Here is a 25,014-nt window from a genome sequence, read left to right on the forward strand (position 1 = left end):
TCCACTGGGCCCTGAAGTTAGCAACCCAGTGGATGACTTTGAATTTCGCTGCATGGTGGTTTATTATTTCCACCACACGTGAAATTCGTAATAAGTACTTATTACGATGAAATACTCCGCTATTAAAAAACACGTCCGTTCAGTTCGACGGTTGAAGAACAAATTCTTGTATTGTAGAGTAATTGCTTTGTTTAGCCAAATTCGTATTCAAATCTGCCTGGTATACGGTTGTCTGCGTGGGCAGCCCTGCATAATGGTATAAAATCATTGTTTGAATGAAATGATCCCTTCACACTCATTGTGAATGGATCATTTCATTTTGTTTTGTTGATTTGCCCTTGACCTATTTTCGGTGGTTGTTCTCTCTCTCTCCTTCGTTAATGGCCTCGACCTAAATAATGAAAAATAAAAAGGAGCTAACAAACAGAAAGTAACGAGTTGGAAAAATGAGCGAGAGGAGAGGGAGAACAAATCTAGTTGGAAAAGAAGAAGTCAGTCGGTGTTTAACTAATAAAGCAGACGGTCGCGAAACAAAAAGGGAAACTTAAAAGTGCGTGTGGAAACAAAACTTAAATAATAGAACATAAATAAATATTGTACGATTGGATTGAAAATCTACTGTATTTAAGGAAAAAAAAGAAAGTGAATTGAATTAAATTAAATAAAAGGAAAAAATTGAATTGCAATCAGAGTTTTGTGCAATTTATGGTGTCGTCACAACAACAACAGTCTGACAAGGAAGCCACTAATAAATCGGCGACTGCTCAGATATTCAATTGAGCCTGCCTGGTGAGTTGCGTGGAACAACATTTGGTCCTCCTCGTCCGGAAAATAAAAACCAGCAGTAAAGGTACGTACGAGTTTGAATTTATATCTTTGTGGTGCGGTGGTTTGTGTCCCATAATTTGCAAGACATAGTGGCTAAACAGTTGGTGTTGTGTCTCATAACCTACAATTGTCCCTGGAAAAAGATTACGCAATACGCGCATGTAATTTTTATTCTGGAATATCAACTTAATTCCAATGTAACAGAATTGGTTAGTTCCGTTACCTTTGCGCACCATTGCCAAATATTCTTTTTTTTCATTTTGTCTCGTTAAGCACAACTACGACGTCGCAGTAGCTGTGTGTTTTGGTGTAGAGATTGGCTCACATCATTGCGTTGAATTTGTGCACCGCTGCTTAAAGTTATTCATTTTGTCTCGTTAAATGCAACCACGTCGTCGCAGCAGCTGTGTGGTTTGGTAGAGAGATTGGCTCACATCGTTGCTTTGAATTTCTCAGTTGTTCTCGCATACATGTTTGAGTGGCGAGTGTAAAGGAGAGAAGTTGAGCAAGAAAATTAAATAGAAACAGCGTACAGAAAAGGGGTTGACAGCAAAGAATTGCAAAGCTCTGTTAAGTTACTAACGTGTGTCCAATTTTGTTATTTTTGCTGTGCTCTTGACATAAGGCTTTGTCCCATTGGGTTTCTTTGTGTAAACACATAAATAAGAATTTCGGTTAATCTGAGAGTAAAAGTATCCCATAACAGTGAAGCAGAGAATATTTTTCTGGTGTCAATATTTAATAAATTCGCTTTGAAAAGCAATACACGAAGAAAAATTGCTTTGAATCAACTGTCTCAACATTATTAATTTTGCCCTAATTTAGTCACCAAATTAGTAGAGCTAAAATATATTGTTGAAAACGTTATAAACAAATTGGTATACTATAATTAATAGAGTACCGTAAATTAAACTTCTGAAAAGAATTTTTTTCGTTGCGGTAAATACCAATGGGGATGATGGAAGATTTCTTGGTTCAGTGTGAGGAAATTACAAACTATGTGGAACAGCTGAAACTGGAAAATGCTTCAGATTACAATGAGCTCTCTTTGGAAGCAGAGGAGCAAGAAATTCAAAAAATGTGGTCAGAATGGAAGGATTGTTATAAAAAGTGTCTCGCTGACTCAGAGTTGATGAAAAAAGACAGGGCAACGTTGAAAAAAAAAAGAAAGTAGAGTCCCACAAGAATTATATACAGTGTTTAACCATTATAGGTGGGTGGAAAAATATGTTGAAAGTGGACAGTGGCACTCATAATACAAAATCAAATTCCTCCATGACTGTCCCTCCATGTGATACACAAATTTTTCATGGTGATTACGTTAACTGGCCCAGCTTCAGAGATTTATTTACAGCTATATATATAAACAATAGAAAGTTAAGTTCTGTAGAAAAGTTGTACCATTTGTTTCAAAAAACATCTGGGGAGGCTAGAGAAATAAATAGAAATGTGCCATTAACGTCAGAAGGGTTTGATATTGCCTGGGGAAACTTGAAGAATCAATATGAGAATAAACGTATTCTAATAAATAACCAGTTGCGTATATTATTCAATTTGCCCCATTGTTCACACGAAACTTCTGCCGGTTTGAAAAAACTTCAAAGGGAAATCACCAACTGTGTCTCAGTTTTGAAACTTTTTAAAATTGACATTGGCTCGTGGGATCCTATCTTTGTTTATCAATGCTCTTCAAGACTACCTAAACTAACATTATCCCTTTGGGAGCAGTCCATAGCTAAAGATGGCGAAATCCCAAAATGGGACGATCTGAATAACTTCTTGACTGAACGTTTTCACGCTTTAGAAGGGGTTTCAGAAATATTAGGTGCTAATGATGCTGGCTCGCGACAAAAATATAATAACTTCGAAAAGTCGAAACAATATAAAGTGCATCACACGAAGGTTAAAAGTCAAAAGTGTACGTTGTGCAAAGGTAACCACAATTTGAAGTCCTGTCCCAAGTTTATGAATGCAGATTTCAAGTGCAGATTGACTGCAGTAAAGAAGTCGAATGCTTGTTTGAATTGTCTGTCCCAGGGCCATAGAGCTGTTGAGTGTACTAGTAAGAGTAGTTGTAATAAATGCAATTTGAAGCACCACACGCTCATGCATAAGGAAAATCTAGGCTACCGCAGTGATAACATGGCAACTACTAATGAGATTGCCACTAGAGATGAGCAGATATCACAGAATACTGAGTTTCCGACAACGTCGAATAATGTGAGAGCTTATCATGCAAATGCCTCAAATAGAACACTTTTAGCAACTGCTTGGGTTAGTATAGTGCACCACGGACAAACACAGAGGGTAAGGGCCTTGATTGACCCTTGTTCTGACGACTCATTTATATCAGTCAGAATTCAGAAAATGATGCGACTGCCAACTAGACCGATTTCGGCGGATATTTCAGGCCTAGGGGGTGGAAATTTGACCCGTTGTTCAAAAATTGCATTTTTCAAACTTTGTTCACAGAACATTCCACCCTTTGCATTGGAAACGGACGCTCTTGTGGTACAAGACGTCACGGGAAATGTCCCGACTCAATCTTTTCAAAATATTTCTCTTGATAAGCTTCCAAATATACATCTCGCTGACCCATTGTTCTATAAAAGTGCCCCAGTGGACATCCTCATAGGAGGTAATTTGTATCCATTGATTTTGCTTAAAGGAGTAAAACATGGAATTTTGGGGACTCTAGTCGCCCAGGAAACAGTATTTGGCTGGATTGTCACTGGGCCAACAAATGAAAGAAAGTCAGATCGAGTTATACGTGTTTCCCATTGTACAAAAGTATGTGTCAATAAATTACTCACAAAATTTTGGGAAATTGAGAATGTCCCACAAAATCTGAATGTCTCGGAAGAAGATAAGCTCTGCGAGGAAATTTATAAGAACACTACGATACGTATGGAAAATGGTAGATACAGGGTTGATTTACCATTCAAGTCCGTTCCACCACATGGAGCACCTCTTAGTTCGAACAGATATGTGGCCATGAGCCAATTTTTAAGAAATGAAAGATCGTTGGCCCGTAAGCCGGAGCTTAAAACAATGTATGATGAAGTCATAAAGGAATACTTATCTCTAGGGCATATGAAAGAGGTAATGGCTCCGAAAGATTCATCAGACGAATATTTCTACTTGCCTCACCATGGAGTGTTTAAGCCCGAGAGTACTACCACCAAGTTGAGGGTGGTTTTTAATGCCTCGTGTCCTTCTCGTAACGGTAAAAGCCTTAATGATTTTCTTTTTGTTGGCCCGGTGTTACAAAATGACATATTGACACTAATTTTGAATTGGCGCCTATACAAATTTGTTTTCAATGCCGACATCACCCAAATGTATAGACAAATTTTGGTTAATCCCAACCATACCCCTTACCAAAGAATTTTGTTTCGTACGTCGCAGGACGAAGAGGTGAGAGACTTCGAATTACAAACGGTCACTTTCGGAGTGAACTGCGCACCGTATTTGGCCATCAGAACATTGTTGAAATTGGCGGAAGATGAGGAGCATAATTTTCCAATGGGGGCAAAAATTCTAAGGCAAAATATGTATGTGGATGACGCCTTAGTAGGGTCGCATTCTGTCTCAGATGGTTTAGAAGCGAGAAACCAATTAATTGGAATACTGCTTTCAGCAGGATTTCACCTTAGGAAATGGGTATCTAATACTCCGCAATTACTAGAAGGTTTGTCCCGAGATCATATGTTGAATAGAGAGTTTTTGGATTTTTCCGATAAAAGTGTCGCGAAAACCTTGGGTATAAGATGGAATGGGGTTTCTGACTCTTTCTACTTTGTGGCTGAGCAAATACAAAATAAACCATTATTCACTAAGAGAGAGGTGTTGTCAATTATCGCAAGACTCTTTGACCCTCTTGGTTGGTTGGCCCCTGTTGTTGTCACAGCTAAAATTATTATGCAGCAACTATGGTTGGATAATATCCAATGGGACGACCAACTTAGACCTCTGACCCTCTTGAGATGGAAAAATTTTGTTTTGACCTATAAAGATATTGGCCTGATTCAAATCCCACGATGGATACGTTATAATCCACAGTGTAGAGTTGAGGTGCATGGATTTTGCGATTCATCTGAATCGGCATATGCTGCTGCGGTGTATGCTAGCGTGACAGTTGAAGGTAAAACTTCTATCTATCTTCTGGTGGCGAAATCGAGAGTTGCCCCTATTAAGAAATTGTCACTCCCGAGGCTGGAGCTCTGTGGAGCACTCTTGTTGTCAGAAGTATTACAAGCAGTGCTGCCACAGTTTAAGGTCCCAAACAATTCAGTGTATCTATGGTCTGACTCAACTATAGTACTGGCTTGGCTTAAGAAGCCGTCGCACAATTGGGCTACTTTCGTAGCCAATAGAGTGGCAAAAATTCAAGAAAGAGTTGAGGGGCAGTGGAGACATGTTTCTACACATGATAACCCGGCAGATCTAGCAACCCGGGGGCTATCTCCTTTAGAGCTAAAGGAAAACGATTTGTGGTGGCAGGGTCCACACTGGTTAAAAAAGGAAAAATCATTTTGGCCGACTCATGTTCATGTCCCGGAAACTAGTCTGGAAATGAAGCAGGTGAAATCCTTTGTAGCTAGATCTGCGGAAAACGAGGATATTTTAGATCGTTTTTCATGCCTCTCGAAGGCAATTCACGTAGTAGGGTATATACTTCGTTTTTTTGCCGTTGCTCGTGCTGCCTCGAAATCCAAAAATACATTTACTAGTCTGAGATTGTCCAGTGGAGAATTAACTGCCGCAAGGATTCGTTTAATGGTATTGTCCCAGAAAATGTACTTTCCCCATGACTATATATGCCTCCGTGAAAAACGGCCTTTGGAAGCTAAAAGTTCGTTATTGACTCTAACCCCTTTTCTTGATAAGGACTCGTTAATACGAGCTAATGGGCGTCTGGGTTCCACTATGTCATTGACGTATAACGAGCGACATCCGATTATTATTTCTCACCATAGTCGGCTGGCACGACTGTATGTCGACTTTATACATAAGTTAACTCTTCATGGTGGTATGAGGCTAATGGTAGCCACTATCCGGTTAGAATGTTGGGTCATAAAGGTGAAAAATTTAGTACGTACACACATCCATAATTGTAAACAGTGTGTTTTGGCTAAGAGAAATATGCAAAAGCAAGTCATGGCCGCGCTTCCGCCGGAAAGAACGACTATAAGTCGTCCATTTTGCAATACTGGAGTCGATTTTGCTGGCCCATACGATATAAAGGCCTTCTCCGGGCGATGTAATCGTATCACCAAGGGATACATCTGTCTCTTTGTCTGTTTTGCCACTCGGGCAAATCACTTGGAAGCTGTGAGCGATATGTCTACGCAGGCTTTCCTGGCTGCGCTAACACGATTTGTTGCCCGTCGCGGATGTCCTAATCGAATGTACTCGGATAATGGAAGAAACTTCGTGGGAGCCGCCAAGGAAATTCGTAATAACTTTGTGAAAATTCTGTCTCTTGTTAAAAGCGAAGCCATTTCCCGATATGGATTTCAAAAGCTCGAATGGCATTTTATTCCTGCAGCGGCTCCTCACATGGGTGGTTTATGGGAGGCGGGGGTAAAAAGTTGCAAAACACATCTCAAAAAGATTGCAGGACAAATAAAATGCACTTTCGAAGAGTTCAGTACAATTTTGTCTTCTATAGAATATTGTCTCAATTCACGTCCACTGACTCCCATGTCCCAAGATGTGGATGATATAGGCTGTTTAACCCCCGGCCATTTTTTGGTAGGAGCCCCCTTGTTGGCGCCAGCCGAGCCTGAAGTCTGTCCCTCTAATATGAACTTAAGCAATAGGTGGCAGCGTTTGAAAGCTATTCGATACGATTTTAGTAGGCGGTGGAAATCAGACTATTTAAAAGAACTTCACAAACGCAACAAATGGAAGCAACCAGAGGAAAACATTCGAGAAAATGATCTAGTGGTGCTCCGGCAAGAGACAATGGGACAAAATGAGTGGCGACTTGGTCGGGTCACCCGCACATACGTCGGGGCTGACGGCCATGTTCGGGTAGTTGATCTAAAAACGCAAATGGGTACAATAACGCGCCCAATCCACAAGCTCGTATTGTTGCCTCGTTCTTTGTGACTATTGCTAGCCCACCACTTTTGTCCCTTGTTGAACTTATATTTGATTCTGGCCCTTAATCATGTATTGTTTTTTTATCGTAGCTATGGAATTTGATGAAGAATATCGCTGTCCCCTTTGCACAACACGCCACGGATTTAGATATTGCCGCAAGTTCCTCACCCTCCACCCACTCGAAAAAACTCGCTTGGTGGAGCGGTATGAGGCGTGTGTAAATTGCCTCGGATTGTCCCACCGTCATAGAGATTGTCGTAGTCGTCATCGGTGCTTTCATTGCCGGGTACGACATCATACACTGTTACACCCCCCAGACGAGGCGCAATGGGAATGGTTGCAGATGACAGCAATGGTCCGAGCCCGACAATTCTATCGGGAAGAGGAAAAACCCATGCTGATGAGGGTATTATTGGATCCCAACCGTATGACCAGCCAAGTCATAATACCTGATGGACGGTTCCCTCTAAAAATCCCAGACCAACAAGGGTATGTAAAACTGCAGCTGGCTGACAGGGCCACACAAGTCCGCACGCTAACTGCCACCATGGAGATATATAGAGGTCCTGCCCCGTATACACCACGTCGCCACTGTGACCCCAGTCCGATTCATGACCGGTATGATTTTGATGAGCTGTCTGACCCTTGCTTCCCAGGTGCCGAACGAGCTCTAATAATATTGGGCGATGATGTGGCTCATAAAGTGTATTTGGGGCTGCCCCAATGGCACGAAGGAGACTTTTTTGGCCAAAATACAATTTTTGGTTGGACAGTGTTTGGCAAAATTCCAATCAAACCACAGAAACAAGCTTTAGATGGATAAATGGACTGGCGCGAATTCATTTTGTTTTCTAACATTCTTGTACCTTAATTTGTATTAACCGGGTTTTCGACAATCCTTAGATTTATTTTTGTTGCACTGAATTATCGATTTTTTTTGTTTCTATATTCATGAATAAGCCTTATTATACTCTGTCCCGTCGAGATCCTATTGTAAATTTCGGGATATATTTAGTTTATAGTTTTAATTTTTGTTTTTTTTTTATTATATATAGTACGATTTTTAGTTTTTGTGTCCACACCTACTACCAATATGATGTAATTTATGAGTTGCAGGGACTTGTTAATTGTTTATTTTTTCCCTCTTTTTGTTTTACAACGTTTCGTTTTATCCACAAGCTTGATAGTGGTTTCACTCTAGTGCGGTCTGGAAATTATTTGAATTTACTCGCCCTTATTGGGCAGGGGTGCATAATGGTATAAAATCATTGTTTGAATGAAATGATCCCTTCACACTCATTGTGAATGGATCATTTCATTTTGTTTTGTTGATTTGCCCTTGACCTATTTTCGGTGGTTGTTCTCTCTCTCCTTCGTTAATGGCCTCGACCTAAATAATGAAAAATAAAAAGGAGCTAACAAACAGAAAGTAACGAGTTGGAAAAATGAGCGAGAGGAGAGGGAGAACAAATCTAGTTGGAAAAGAAGAAGTCAGTCGGTGTTTAACTAATAAAGCAGACGGTCGCGAAACAAAAAGGGAAACTTAAAAGTGCGTGTGGAAACAAAACTTAAATAATAGAACATAAATAAATATTGTACGATTGGATTGAAAATCTACTGTATTTAAGGAAAAAAAGAAAGTGAATTGAATTAAATTAAATAAAAGGAAAAAATTGAATTGCAATCAGAGTTTTGTGCAATTTATGGTGTCGTCACAACAACAACAGTCTGACAAGGAAGCCACTAATAAATCGGCGACTGCTCAGATATTCAATTGAGCGTGCCTGGTGAGTTGCGTGGAACAACAACGGTTTTATCGTTGTCTTTCCATGGAATTTTCGGCAATAATATATTATTGTGCCATTCAAATCCAGTACTCTCCAAACTTAGTTCCAAAATTATAGGTAAGTGATCGGACCAAATCTGCTGATCTACACGAAAAGTTTTTACCAAATCTAGTATATCTTGTGAAATTGCGCAGATGTCATTTACCGATGAGCCAATTCTACTTATATAAGTGAAATTCCCTTCCATATCACCTTTTGTCTGTCCGTTTAGAATTGTAAGATTTAACTCATTACAGAATTCTAAATATTTCTTCCCCCGTGCGTTGACTTCCTTATCCAATGATTTGCGCTTCTCAGTACCTGCAGTAAAGGCTTCCTCACTTATTGGCGAAATAGCCTGTTGTAGCTCCCCTAGTCTGACATTCACGTCCCCCATAAGAATCGGATTATCTATGTCCAAACAGTACATATTTCTTTTTATATCAGCGAATTCATTCTCCGAATTAGCGCTTCTGATATATAAAGGTACTATTGTAAACTTCTGGTTACCATAACTTATTATAATCCTCAGCATCATATTATTTGTATCGAATTCATATGTTATGTTGTATTGTTTTATTCTTCTGTTGATACCCCACAAGATTCCACCCGAAGCTCTTCCAAAGTTATTTGTTTTCTTTGCATACATCCATGTTATATCGTAACCAGGAAAATATTTTTCAAGTCCAGAAAATTTATTTTCGGTAATATGTGTTTCAACTAGTATCATAATATCAAAAGCCTTTAGATATTGGAAAATTTTTGGGAGCAAGAGTTTATTTTCTAGACCGTTTATATTATATGATATGATGGTAAATGTAACTTTTTTATTTTTATGAGTTATATTGGGTTTTCGATAATGATATGATTTGAAAAGTTTTTTGAATTTATATTTTCCACAATAATATTGAGCTTTTCTGTATCCATTTCATCGCCATCAGGACTTTTTCTGCTTTTTCGTTTTTACATACCAGCTCATTGTTTGCATTCCATATGAACCAATTATCGCCAATTTTCATCTTATGTAGTGGCCGCTTTGATACGGAAAGTAAAATCAACTACAAGACAAAATAGATTTTTCAAATTAATTTCGTTGTGCGACACACTTTTGTCGATGAGTGTAATCTGCATTCAGCTGTATGAACAAACAAAATATGATTTTTTGCTCTATGTGTATTTACTCATTGCTCTTTGTTATACATACGCCCAAATAAATTGAACACCTGCATTCTTGTGATCTTTGCTTGATTACTACGTAAAACCAAAAATGTTTCAATGGTAATTTTTTTCTTGTGCGTTTCTTTTTGCTCAGTGGTGAATTTTGTCCGAACTTCTACATCAGCTTACACATGATGATTCATTTTTTTTTTTTATTACGCAGTTTGTAATTGGACTATATTAAAGGAGTCTATACGCGAATCCCTCTGTACATAATAACATATTTATTCAGTGAATTACATAAATTAACTATATTTATTAAATAAATACCATAAGAAAATGTTGTGAATATTGATGAAAATTTTAAAAATCGGATTTTTATTTAAATCCTATAAAATCGAAATTTAAATGACCAGGAAAAATTTCGTAAGTGCGAATACCAAAATTTATTTTATGTTTCCCTGTGTTCATTAGTGAAATTTGGGTAAATATTTTGTGATCTATCGGGGAAATGGCAACACCACTATTCGCGCAGTTTTGACATTATTCTTTAGGCATCATAGAGAAAATCAAAACTCCTTTCTTTCATCGATTCGGGTAAAAACGTGAGCTTCCTTCCTCTGTGAAACGGCAACCAGATCACAGCTAAAGTGTTTCTATCCAAGAGAAAAAATCAAAATTTTTCATTTTAATCAGCAAGTGATTTATAAATTTTCGTGAAACTTCTCCACTGATCACATTTTTACTTTAAATTTTAAACAGTATTTTCTAAAGGTAAATAATTTTGTGGATTATTTGCTTTCTCGCCAGAATTTAACATTTAATTAAACTTTGCTAGATAAAATACAATACTTCCAATATATCTGCAAAAAAATCTGGGAAAACGTGACATACATTTTTTATGCTCACGCAACGTTTCGAAGTACGGAAACCTTTTTTTTTTTCATCAAAAGGATTGCTACTACCCACAGGGTAGTAGCTTCATAATTTTTGGATAAAAGACAATCCTGAAATTTCGTTTTCCTGCCAGAATTCTTGATACCAAAATTTGGATGTAAATCTCAAACATATGCTCCAATGATATAGTGGCTTAGAACATTTTCATCAACCCGGAAGCCAAAAAATGCCGCCTTATTAAAATTGTCGAAACAAAAGTCATTATAAATGCTTGGATTTTTTAATCTCATCGCCGCATTTTTTACCCTGTCTCGATAAAATCTCGAGTTTGATGCCTTTCTATGATGCCCAGGCCATTGCGACTGTAGTTTCACGATGATAATTTCCGGAATTGTAAAATTATTACTTCTGAACACTTCAACCGGCTTTACCCCGATGTAACCTGATACGGTCGTCAAAACAAAATTAAACATATCTTCATTCATTTCATCGGCTATAATTCGTATAATTCATAAATTATTAAATTTCAATGGAAATTTAATTTGAAACATTTTTTTAGATAGTTTAAGTGCATAAAATTTTATATTGAGATGTTGCCATGAGTTACAAAAAAATAATTTTGCGAATGTGCATTCAAAAATATTATCACGGCGTAATCAACACCCTTTAACATAATTAACATTTACATCACAACAGCATCATCGACCACATGGAGGCCTTCATCATGATCGAGTTGTTGGTAAGTTTTTACTCTTTATTAGTTCCTCCATTTTTTCGGTGTTGAGTTATTTTATTTTTTTTTCCCTTTAATACAATTATCTATGCACATACATATCGATAATTGAGAGAGCACAAAAGAGTATGGTGTGATATTATTGTCTTTTTTTATTATTCTCTCTATTTTTCTAAAGACTATTTAATCTCCAAATAACTGGTTTACCATACACTAAGCCTCTCTTATGATCTCTCTTTTATTGTGCTCATAGCAAAAGGGGCAGGTTTTATTTGTTTTGTTTTGATTCCATGGCATAATTTCTTTATGAGTGAAAGTTAGATATTTTGATTCTTAACCCTATTAGGGACGTAAATTTTGTTTCCTCTTTTTTAATATTAATGAGTAAAATTACCTATTATAATATAAATTGAATAATTTTGAATTGATGTAATTTAAAATTTAACTAAAATATGTTAGAATCATATACATATAATCGATTAATAAATATTTGAAGGTAATGATATAAAAATCATGGCTCGGTAAATTATTCTTCATAAGTGTTTTCAAGGAATGAGGCCATAAAAGAAAATAATTTTTGTTAGGGGTTCTGTTAAAATTTATGCCAACAGAACATTGGTATGGCGAGGGTTTTGAGGCAATTTATCCCAATTACATCTGGGATACATTTAACGTTGGCAATTTTTAGAAAATACTCCTGTCTCTATTTACCTTTCATTTGTGACTAGAGTGGGGAAAATCTTTAATTTTTTTTAGTTTTCTCTAGTCATTTCGGTCCATGTAAGATTTCATTAATTACTCAAATAAATAGGGAGTCTGAAATAAAATACTGCTGTGATGGGAAAGTGGTTGTGAGAGGAAAGGACACGAACCCCCCACCTGATTGTGCTAGCGAAAGAAGGCTCCCGCAGTCCTAAGTCTTTCACAATTCTAAGATGTTATGATATTCTTTACAAAACTTACATCCCTATTCAGATATTGGTCTGGTACATTACAGTATTTGGCGCCCAGCGGTGAGGGCCGAAAAATGCCTCTGTCTTTTTGGCTCTTATTAGATATATAGATTTCATCACGTAAATTCATTTTGGGCAACGTCAGGGTGCTTGTTACTTTTTTTTGAATAACTGCTAAAACCTATCTGGATTTTTGACCATTTGATAATTTATTCGATTAGTTAACCGATCAGGATTTTTGGTTAGTATTTTCAAAAAGTAGGGCATTCATCGTTGATTGAGCTCATATGAATTTCTATTTTATTGACCTTTATGTACCACTTTGGCGAACTTAGGGATCAGAACCTGTAAATCAATTTTTGGATTTCTCTAATTTTGCTTATGGCATTTTACAGACCTTTGATTTGCAGATGTGAGATTTTCGGCAACAAGCTCTATTCTGGTGTGTTTCACAAAGTTCCGTACATTAGGTATTTTTAGTTGCACAATAGACTGGTTTTGATTTCCAAGTAGTTTTAGAAATTGCCCAATTTTTTTATTTTTTTCTTTTCTTTGGCACTCATATCCTGTATGAAAACACTGATTATCTATATTTTGGAAAAACAAACACATACTCAATTTTGTTTTTGTTGTTGCTTGAGGAAAACATATAGTTGTTGTTTTCCTTCTGTATACATATTTTTGATTCTTATTTTCTTGATTAGTGACATTATTTTAATTATGTCTGTTCCACGGACTCCTCCGGAATCTAATTCCGTACAATCCGCATTGGAACCGGCCAGTATTGCGCCTTCATCATGCCAATTATGTAATGAGATTATGTCAGAAGGGCAAGACTGCCTCATAATAAGTGAATGTTCTCATCCCTTTCATCGGGCGTGTATTGAAGGATATTTGAGTACCACTTCTCAATGTCCTGTTTGCAAACGTCCATGCCAATTGAATGAATTAAGGGTTCTTGTTATAGTACCTAAGACTGTGAACTCTGGTAAACATTTCCAAAAGGGAAAACCGAGAGGAGCATTGTCGAAACACTATAACACTCGAAGTAATCGTAACCTTTTCCAAGAGCATAATTCGCAGCTCGATCTCAGCTCTTCTGTGGATATTGCAGGTTACGTGACACCTAATAGAGATAGAATGCGTCCAAACCAGGCGGGCCCGGTCCAGGATGATCCACGGCAAAACCCTCGTACAGTTGCGACTTCTATTGATTATAACGAAATTAACCGCTTAATAGAGACTAATTTGACTCGTCTATTACAGAACTTTAATATTACGTCAAATCCCAATCAGAATTCTAACTCTAACAATTCTCAGGAACGGGGTCTTAATTTACATTCTGGACCGAATTGTAGTGCGCCTAATAACGCACCGAATTTTAATTCGAACCCTCCTGAGGTCCGGAATTCGTTGACGTCTCCTCCTGGTAATAATCCAGTAAATAATAACGGACAAAATTTTATTAACTTATCTCCCAACATGTACTCAAACTCCGGAAGTAATGGAATTACCTCTGATAAAGCTACCTCTATAATCCAGAGTTGGAACTTGAGGTTTGATGGATCTTCTACGGGGTTGAATGTGGAAGAATTCCTTTATCGAGTTAGGTCGTTGACTAACGATAACTTTAGTGGTGACTTCTCAATTATATGTCGAAACTTGAATACACTGCTAATGGGGAAAGCTAAGGAATGGTACTGGAGATACCATAAACAGGTATCATGTCTTAACTGGAACGATTTTAGCAATGCGATTCGAGCTCAATATAAGGATTATAAAACATCTTACGACATTAGGGAGGAAATAAGAAACAGGAAACAAAAGCCTAATGAGTCATTTGATGTTTTCTTTGAATCCATATCGTCTATAATGGATAGGCTACCTGTTCCCATGTCGGAGGAAGAACTCATTGAAATATTACCCAGGAATCTTCGACCTGAGGTGCGACAAGATTTATTATATGTGAAAATAAATTCTATTTCCCATCTTCGACAACTTGTCCAAACACGGGAACATTTTCTCAGCGATGAGTATGTCAGGAGAAACTTGTCGACACGAAATACTCTCATAAATTCAGCTCCTAGAAAATATGTTTCCGAAATTGATGGAGAACATGATTCGGCTGATGAGCTTTCCCAAACTGTTGATGCCATATATAGGGTGGCACCCAACCAAAAATGTTGGAATTGCGACGAAGTTGGCCACCATTGGCAAGATTGCGTGCGCGATCGAAGCATTTTTTGCTATGGGTGTGGAAAGAAAAACACGTATAAACCGAACTGCTTTGACTGTAAAAACAGACAACATGTTCAATCAAAAAACTCGATAAAAATGGATCCCCAGATCGAATAAATAATCAGGTGGATCCCACTTTTCATGCTAAGAATCATTTCAATAAAAATACCCAGACTGAAATTTGCAACAATCATTTAGATTTTTCTTCGCATAAAGACGAGACAAATAATAATTATATACCCAAATTTATTTTGAAAAGACCAGATAATTTGGAAACACAATTACTTCAACGAGAACCAGCTTTTCTGTATCCACGACTGCCATATCATGAACGACTTGTTCAATACATGAAGAAACGTAATGCTATTTTTGATATTAATTTTCTTTCGGCTACTCGTAGATCAAAGCCCAAACGGTCTACTTTACGATTGAGAAATTATTACAGGACAAGAAGGATTTGCCGCAAACTCCTGGTTTCGGTCATAATTTCCAAACCATCCGACAGGAGATATTTTGCCAAAGTTTCTTTCCTGACCTATGAGGAATACGGACTGTTAGACACTGGTGCTAGCATCAGCTGTATTGGGTCCGATTTGGCTCTCCAGGATTTTTCTAAACTTCCCAATTTTTCACGATGTAAATCACACATTCAAACTGCTGATGGCACTTCACAAGGAGTAATTGGATGGCTAGATGTTAATATTTCATTTCGTGGCAAATCTAAGCCATTAAAAATTTTTATAATTCCATCTATTTCTCAGAGATTAATCCTAGGGATTGATTTTTGGAGAACTTTTGGTTTGATTCCTAACGTTTTGGAATCTGTCGATTTTGTAGCTACGGAAAATTCTTCTGTGAGCACTTTTACTTTGAAACCAGATATAGAATATGAGAAAATTCAGGCACTTGATCATTCTGATGTGGATAAATTTCCATTATTAGAACAAGAGGCGAAGCAATTGGAATCAGTTATAAATCTATTTCCGAGTTTTGAAGCCCAGGGTCTTGGAAGAACCACCTTGATTCGTCATGTGATTGATGTGGGTGATGCCACCCCAATAAAACAGCGGTTCTATCCAGTATCCCCTGCGGTGGAAAAACTGATGTTTGGGGAAATTGATAGGATGCTTCAGCTGGGTGTAATAGAACCATCAACCTCAGCTTGGAGCTCTCCAATGCGGTTGGTGGTTAAACCAAATAAAGTCAGACTTTGTTTGGATGCAAGGCGTCTGAATGCTGTAACCAAGAAAGACGCCTACCCATTACCCAATATAGAAGGAATCTTTGCGCGATTGCCGAGGGCAAACTTAATATCCAAATTGGATTTAAAGGATGCCTTCTGGCAAATTAGCCTGGACGAGAAGTCCAAACATCTGACGGCATTTACAGTGCCCGGAAGGCCATTATATCAGTTTGTGGTCATGCCTTTCGGGCTCTGTAATGCCCCGCAGACGATGTGCAGGCTAATGGACGAGATCATTCCTCATGACTTACGCCACTGTGTGTTTGGTTATTTGGATGATCTCGTCATTGTGTCGGAAGATTTTCCTTCTCATATTGAGGTACTGGTGAGGCTGTCTATGCAATTTCGTAAAGCAAATCTTACTCTGAACATCTCGAAAAGTAAGTTTTGTGTAACGAAGGTTAATTATTTGGGTTATCTAATCGGAAACGGAGGAATCACCACCGATCCTGAAAAGGTTATAGCTATTTCGAACTGGCCAGTACCTAAAAATCTGAAGCAAGTCAGAGGATTTTTAGGACTGGCTGGTTGGTATAGACGGTTTGTACCGAATTTTTCGTCTGAAACCTTTCACATTACTGAGGTTTTAAAATCTAAAAGGAAGTTCAATTGGACTCCCGAGGCCCAGTGTGCGTTTGAAAAAGTGAAAGGTTTACTGACAACTTCACCTGTTTTATCCAATCCTGACTTCGAAAAGAAATTTTATTTACACTGCGATGCGAGTGACTACGGCATTGGCGCAGTCCTCGTGCAGTTAGATGAAAACGGTCAGGAAAAGCCCATCGCGTTCATGAGCAAGAAGCTCACAACTGCTCAGCGCAATTATAGCGTCACTGAGCGTGAATGTCTTGCTGCAGTGGAAGCGATAAAACGATTCCGATGCTATCTGGAACTACAGGAGTTTGAGGTAGTTACGGATCACTCCAGCCTTCTATGGCTAATGCGGCAACCAGACTTAAGTGGGCGGTTAGCCCGATGGGTCTTCAAGCTGCAACCCTATAAGTTCACCATTAGCCATAGAAAGGGGAGTGAACACGTAGTTCCAGATGCATTGTCACGCATTCAGAATGACGAAATATCTGGTATTGATCTGGCTGAGCCAGAAATAGATCTGGAATCACCACATTTTTCCGACGAGGAATATATTACACTGCGGACCAAAGTTAATGAAAATCAGTCTAAATTTCCTGATTTGAGAGTAGTGGACGGATTTGTTTACCATAGAACTGAACACTATTCGGGTGAAGAGGGGCAGGAACAAGGGGCGTGGAAACTGTGGGTACCTTCAGCACTTCGAAGACAAACGATCGTCAGGGCTCATGATTCTGCGGTGGCAGCACATGGAGGCATGGCCAAAACGATTGATTTGCTGCGAAGGAATTTCTTTTGGCCTGGTCTTGTACAAGATGTACGAGAATACGTCAGGAATTGTGAAGTTTGCAAGGGCACGAAGGCGCCCAATATGATTTTGAAGCCCCCGATGGGAAATCAGCCCATTTCAACCCGTCCATTTCAAAGGCTCTACATTGACCTTTTGGGGCCTTATCCGAGAAGCAAGTCCGGATACATAGGTATCCTAATTGTCTTAGACCACTTAAGTAAATTCCATTGGTTGTGCCCTCTTCGAAAATTTACGTCGAGTGTAATCCAGGAATTTTTACAACATCATATTTTTCATGTTTATGGTGTACCGGAGACCATAGTAAGCGATAACGGTAGCCAATTCAGAGCAAACGAATTAAATGCATTTTTTACCAGCTACGGCATTAATCATATATACACTGCTCTTTATTCGCCGCAAGCCAACGCCTCTGAAAGGGTTAACCGTTCGCTTATTGCTGGTATCCGGGCATATCTGAAAAAAGATCATCGCATGTGGGATCAACATCTTAGCTCAATTAGTTGTTCGTTACGAAATGCTATTCACCAATCTATAAAATGTTCGCCTTACCACGCATTATTTGGCTTTGATATGGTGACCCACGGGTCAACATATGGCCTATTAAGGGGCCTCAATCTACTTAATGAGCCTACTACAGGTATTTGTCGTGACGATCAGCTCCAGCTCATAAGGAATGAACTAATGAAACATATTAAAGCTGCCTATGATAAAAATCAACAACAGTATAATCTTCGTGCCAGGCCACAAACTTTTAACGTTGGGCAAATAGTTTTTCGACGAAATTTTGCCCAAAGCAATTTCGAAAAGGGGTTCAATGCTAAGTTTTCACCAGTATTTCTCAAGGCGAAAGTTCGCGAAAAATTAGGGAACCACTACTATGTCCTGGAGGACATGGATGGAAAAATCGTAGGGACATTTCACGGAAAAGATATCCGTCAATAATAGAAAAATTGGTATGCGCCTGAGATATTTACCCTTTTCCTATTTAATGTCAATTTTATAAACAATTAATAGTAGTTGAACACTTGCGAACAACATTTTGAATATGAGATACATTTAGATAGGTAACTTTTATAACAATCAATAGCAAAAACAAAAAAACCGTAAAGAACTTTACATATCATACTAGATATTCACTGTCAACAATATAGACTTGAATGAAATTTGAAATTTGATAGAAAAAAAAAAATAATTTGTAGTTATTTGCGAATCATATTAACGACCATTTTCCATCTTATTTCCCATTTGAGCATCAGGGAAATAATCTGGTTTGTAGTGGCCGCTTTGATACGGAAAGTAAAATCAACTACAAGACAAAATAGATTTTTCAAATTAATTTCGTTGTGCGACACACTTTTGTCGATGAGTGTAATCTGCATTCAGCTGTATGAACAAACAAAATATGATTTTTTGCTCTATGTGTATTTACTCATTGCTCTTTGTTATACATACGCCCAAATAAATTGAACACCTGCATTCTTGTGATCTTTGCTTGATTACTACGTAAAACCAAAAATGTTTCAATGGTAATTTTTTTCTTGTGCGTTTCTTTTTGCTCAGTGGTGAATTTTGTCCGAACTTCTACATCAGCTTACACATGATGATTCATTTTTTTTTTTATTACGCAGTTTGTAATTGGACTATATTAAAGGAGTCTATACGCGAATCCCTCTGTACATAATAACATATTTATTCAGTGAATTACATAAATTAACTATATTTATTAAATAAATACCATAAGAAAATGTTGTGAATATTGATGAAAATTTTAAAAATCGGATTTTTATTTAAATCCTATAAAATCGAAATTTAAATGACCAGGAAAAATTTCGTAAGTGCGAATACCAAAATTTATTTTATGTTTCCCTGTGTTCATTAGTGAAATTTGGGTAAATATTTTGTGATCTATCGGGGAAATGGCAACACCACTATTCGCGCAGTTTTGACATTATTCTTTAGGCATCATAGAGAAAATCAAAACTCCTTTCTTTCATCGATTCGGGTAAAAACGTGAGCTTCCTTCCTCTGTGAAACGGCAACCAGATCACAGCTAAAGTGTTTCTATCCAAGAGAAAAAATCAAAATTTTTCATTTTAATCAGCAAGTGATTTATAAATTTTCGTGAAACTTCTCCACTGATCACATTTTTACTTTAAATTTTAAACAGTATTTTCTAAAGGTAAATAATTTTGTGGATTATTTGCTTTCTCGCCAGAATTTAACATTTAATTAAACTTTGCTAGATAAAATACAATACTTCCAATATATCTGCAAAAAAATCTGGGAAAACGTGACATACATTTTTTATGCTCACGCAACGTTTCGAAGTACGGAAACCTTTTTTTTTTTCATCAAAAGGATTGCTACTACCCACAGGGTAGTAGCTTCATAATTTTTGGATAAAAGACAATCCTGAAATTTCGTTTTCCTGCCAGAATTCTTGATACCAAAATTTGGATGTAAATCTCAAACATATGCTCCAATGATATAGTGGCTTAGAACATTTTCATCAACCCGGAAGCCAAAAAATGCCGCCTTATTAAAATTGTCGAAACAAAAGTCATTATAAATGCTTGGATTTTTTAATCTCATCGCCGCATTTTTTACCCTGTCTCGATAAAATCTCGAGTTTGATGCCTTTCTATGATGCCCAGGCCATTGCGACTGTAGTTTCACGATGATAATTTCCGGAATTGTAAAATTATTACTTCTGAACACTTCAACCGGCTTTACCCCGATGTAACCTGATACGGTCGTCAAAACAAAATTAAACATATCTTCATTCATTTCATCGGCTATAATTCGTATAATTCATAAATTATTAAATTTCAATGGAAATTTAATTTGAAACATTTTTTTAGATAGTTTAAGTGCATAAAATTTTATATTGAGATGTTGCCATGAGTTACAAAAAAATAATTTTGCGAATGTGCATTCAAAAATATTATCACGGCGTAATCAACACCCTTTAACATAATTAACATTTACATCACAACAGCATCATCGACCACATGGAGGCCTTCATCATGATCGAGTTGTTGGTAAGTTTTTACTCTTTATTAGTTCCTCCATTTTTTCGGTGTTGAGTTATTTTATTTTTTTTTCCCTTTAATACAATTATCTATGCACATACATATCGATAATTGAGAGAGCACAAAAGAGTATGGTGTGATATTATTGTCTTTTTTTATTATTCTCTCTATTTTTCTAAAGACTATTTAATCTCCAAATAACTGGTTTACCATACACTAAGCCTCTCTTATGATCTCTCTTTTATTGTGCTCATAGCAAAAGGGGCAGGTTTTATTTGTTTTGTTTTGATTCCATGGCATAATTTCTTTATGAGTGAAAGTTAGATATTTTGATTCTTAACCCTATTAGGGACGTAAATTTTGTTTCCTCTTTTTTAATATTAATGAGTAAAATTACCTATTATAATATAAATTGAATAATTTTGAATTGATGTAATTTAAAATTTAACTAAAATATGTTAGAATCATATACATATAATCGATTAATAAATATTTGAAGGTAATGATATAAAAATCATGGCTCGGTAAATTATTCTTCATAAGTGTTTTCAAGGAATGAGGCCATAAAAGAAAATAATTTTTGTTAGGGGTTCTGTTAAAATTTATGCCAACAGAACATTGGTATGGTAAGGACACGAACCCCCCACCTGATTGTGCTAGCGAAAGAAGGCTCCCGCAGTCCTAAGTCTTTCACAATTCTAAGATGTTATGATATTCTTTACAAAACTTACATCCCTATTCAGATATTGGTCTGGTACATTACACTTATCATCTCTGACAACTATTTTATGCTTTTTGCTTTCGTTCCAGATTGACCTTTTTATGGATAAATTGTGCAATTTTTTTTTTTGTCGTCTTGGGTTTATATCTCGACATATTGATATTTTTGTGCCGGCCAAGTTTCTTGTTTTTCCTAATACTCGCATTAATGTTGTCTCCGAATCAAACTCCGCCATCACTGAACAAGTGTCATAGGTTCTCAAGAGAAGTCGAGCTGAATTAATGCTTACGTCGACTTTTAAAATATCAGAGTAAATCTTTTTAACAGATTCCAATGCCTTTATGTTGAAATTAATACCTCTAAACACTAATTTTGTGCTTTTAATTTGATTTTCCAACCACTTTACTTCTTGTTCCATTTCTTTGCGATTCAGTTTGAGCATATTTATTTCATCTTTTAATTTCTTATTTTCCTCTCGCAGTTCTACAATCTCCGAAGCTGTGGTAGCAACAACTGCCTTAACTTCCTCGATATCTGCTTTTGTTGGCAATGTTTCTAGTTTATCTTCTAATATACTATTCATAGTGATTTTCATCATATTCATCAACTCTTCCACATCCATATTTCCAACTGGTTTTTTGGCCATTATTAAGAAATCTGGCGATGTTTCTTTGAGCTTTCGTTTTGTTTGTTGGGTTGGTGGAGTAACGGACATAATTTGGATTTATGTACAAGAGAACCGAATATCAGATCTCCGCAACTTCAACTCAGTTCCGAATAGAACATTGGCCGGTGTTCGAGAGGTGGAATCATGAATGGCAGAGCTATATGACAGCAAAAACTTTGGTATATGTTCGTCCCAGTCCCTCTGGCCGATGTCCACCACTTTTCGAAGATGTACCTCCAGAGTGCGATTAAACCTTTCTACCATGCCATCGGATTGTGGATGTAATGGCGTAGTCCTCGTTTTCTTGATACCAAGGGATTCACACATCTCATTGAATATGGCCGATTCAAAATTTCTTCCCTGGTCTGAGTGAATCTCGGACGGCACACCGTAGCGACATATCCAGTTTTTGTTGACCACATCCACAATCGTTTTTGCCTCTTGGTTTGGAATTGCATACACCTCCGGCCATTTGCTGAAGTAATCCATGACCACAAGGACATAACGGTTTCCAGAATCACTTACTGGGAAAGGGCCTGCCACGTCCATTGCTATTCTTGCAAACGGGGCTCCTGGTCTATACTCTTGCATAGGACCTCGACTTTTCCTTGTTGGACCTTTCGCCTTCATGCACTTCTCGCAATTGGCTACCCATTCAGCAATTGATTTCTGGCATCCAACCCAGTAGAATCGTTGCTTCACTTTCTCGGCTGTTTTGGTTATTCCCAGATGACCTCCACTGGGACCATTATGGAACTCCGCCAAAACGTCTCTTATTTTTGAATCCGGTACGATGATCAAATTTCGGCTGCTCTTGCCATCTTCGCTTTCCCATTTACGTTGCAGGGATCCATTGACTAGAACTAAACTATCCCATTGAGCCCAGTATGATTTCATAAGTGGGCTTTCGGCTGCGATGTCTTTCTTGCTGGGTTTCTTATTTTCTTCTTTTGCCGAAATAATTTTTCTCAGAATGGGATCTTTACGTTGCTCTGTTGACCAGTCTGTGCCAGATTCGATGTGTAACTGCCTGACATTTACAACTGTCTCCTTTGGTTCAGCCTTCGAGTAGCGTGTGCTTTCTACAATGCAATGCCGTCGTGTCAAGGCTTGATCAATAACTTGTTTGCCACCTTTTCTATTATCCGCAAAATGTAAATTTTAGTCGCTTGGCTTTGTGGTCGCCTTCTTATGATTATTGTTTAATGGAGATGGCGAGATTGACCCCGACGTTTTACGCCACGCTTTACATTCCCGGGAAAGATGTCCAGCCTTATCACAGTTATAGCATTTTATTCTAGATTTATTTGCCTGCTGCTTCATTTCTTACATTATCTGCCTTAGAGCCTCTTTTACCAATTCAATAACCGATTTCGATTCTTCACACTCGCTCTCTACTCTGCGCACTTTGTGAATTTGAGGCCGTGCCAGCAATCTCGCAGTCTCTTGTACAAGTGCAAATGTTACTGTTTCTGTGAATGTCGCTTTTTGTGCGGCATATGTTGCACATTTTATCTCAGAGTCTCGAATGCCATTCACAAAAGTCTCAATCCTGATACGATCTATAAGAGGATGATTCTCTCCAGGGTATGCCAAAAGCACCAACCGCTCAACCTCTGTTGCAAAGTCTTGTAGAGTCTCATTTGACTTCTGAACTCTTCCTCTTAATTCCATTCTGAAAATGTCTTGCTTATGTTCTCCGCCATACTTACGTTGAAGTGCCGCTATTACTTCACTGGCCCACTTTTAATTTCCAGCTCTGACATTTTTCTTTCAATGTGTAGAAACTTCCCATCATGAATCATAATTTTCTCATCCACAGAAACAATCTTCTTATCCAGCTCCCCAATTTGGCTTTCGATATGGTCCCCACGTTTTTCCATGCCTTCAGCAATTTGTTGAAGATTCCCATTTAGAATTCTAGAATTTTCGTCCTTTTTTTTTGAATTTTCGTCCATCTTTTTTGAATTTTCGTCGAATTTTTCTTCCAATTTTCTAGAATTTTCTTGCATTTTTAGAGAATTTTCTTCCATCATTTTGCTCAAAATATTGACCATCGATGTGTAATCAACAACATTATATATCAACAACCTTATAATCGAACTCATGTGTTTCGATATCAATACTGCGCCGCTCGAACTCTTCCAGTAGTCGCTTTTATAATTGGGGCTTATTTCCTGTAGTCGGCTGCTCCATTTTGCTCAATTCCTTCTTCAGGTCTTCCACTCGAAGCTGATTAAACTTCATTGTAGATTTTTTCCGTTATTTCACTTCCGACACCAATTGTTACGTTTTTATATTGAGGCGTATTTAATTACACGATAATTAAAACACAGTTCTTTTCAAATAACGACAATCTACAATTTATTTGTTTAACTGATTGGTTTCACTTATTTCTTATATTATTTCACATACTTTTAGACTTGTTCTCATCTTGGCTAGTGCATTCTACCATCTGGTAGATGTCGTGCAGGCATAAGGGATATGGTCATATTACCGATAATTATAACAGTAAAACAAAAGGCGTTACTTTTACAATGAACGATTGGAAAACGAAGAACACAAAAGAGGTTAAGGAAAGTACTAGGTATTTTTGTATGTTCTTCAGGTATGTTGGTAAACTTCCGTCCTATGGCAAGGTAAACATCCGTCCTATGTATGTTCTTCAGGTATGTTGGTGAACAACGACACCACGTCAAATGATACTATATATCGTTTTCATCCAAGGATACATTATTAAGTCTGTCTTTCAATTCATACGAATTCTTTATGTTGTACTTCTCTAATATGAGATTTTTGATTATTTAACCAATGTGTTTGGATATATTGTATCATGGAACTTCCACCGACGATGATATTGGTCGTAGGGGCATATTAGGATTGTGTATTTTAGGTAGTCCATACAATCTCGGTGCAGTCGCTGCGTTGGATGATAACTTTCCTGTGTAGAAATGTAGCCACTTTTGAAAAGATCTGCTACTATTTTATTGTTTTTACTTTGTAGTTTCTGCGTTGGGCCTTCTCTTATTGTTTTATATGTATTCTTGTCGTCCAATAAAGATTCCATCTTTTCATCGTAATCTTTTTGTACATTATTACTGTTTTGTTCCCATTGTCTAATTTTTTACTGCTTTATATGTCATTCTCCCTTTCATCAGTGATTGTCTATACCCACCGTTCCAAATCAGCAATTAAGTTTACAGTG

The 25,014-nt window shown here is 37.4% G+C and overlaps 1 protein-coding gene across 1 annotated transcript; it reads left to right on the forward strand.

Annotated features, from left to right (window-relative positions):
• Positions 1-1,777: 1,777 nt before the first annotated feature.
• LOC142224991 (uncharacterized) lies at positions 1,778-7,762 on the forward strand. The gene is made up of 3 exons (XM_075294767.1): positions 1,778-1,928; positions 2,042-6,892; positions 7,029-7,762. The coding sequence occupies exons 1-3, from the start codon at positions 1,778-1,780 to the stop codon at positions 7,760-7,762; spliced, it is 5,736 nt and encodes a 1,911-aa protein (XP_075150882.1).
• Positions 7,763-25,014: the final 17,252 nt, after the last annotated feature.

Source organism: Haematobia irritans, chromosome 2 (assembly GCF_050003625.1).
Source record: "Haematobia irritans isolate KBUSLIRL chromosome 2, ASM5000362v1, whole genome shotgun sequence".
Taxonomy (NCBI): domain Eukaryota; kingdom Metazoa; phylum Arthropoda; class Insecta; order Diptera; family Muscidae; genus Haematobia; species Haematobia irritans.

What these genes read in the sequence shown, in the direction of transcription:
- LOC142224991 (XM_075294767.1), top strand. Translation starts at nt 1,778, where the DNA reads ATGGGGATGATGGAAGATTTCTTGGTTCAGTGTGAGGAAATTACAAAC. An exon ending in GTGGTCAGAATGGAAGGATT is followed by an intron (nt 1,929 to 2,041) that starts GTTATAAAAAGT and finishes TAACCATTATAG; the next exon opens with GTGGGTGGAAAAATATGTTG. An exon ending in TGATCTAAAAACGCAAATGG is followed by an intron (nt 6,893 to 7,028) that starts GTACAATAACGC and finishes TTTTTATCGTAG; the next exon opens with CTATGGAATTTGATGAAGAA.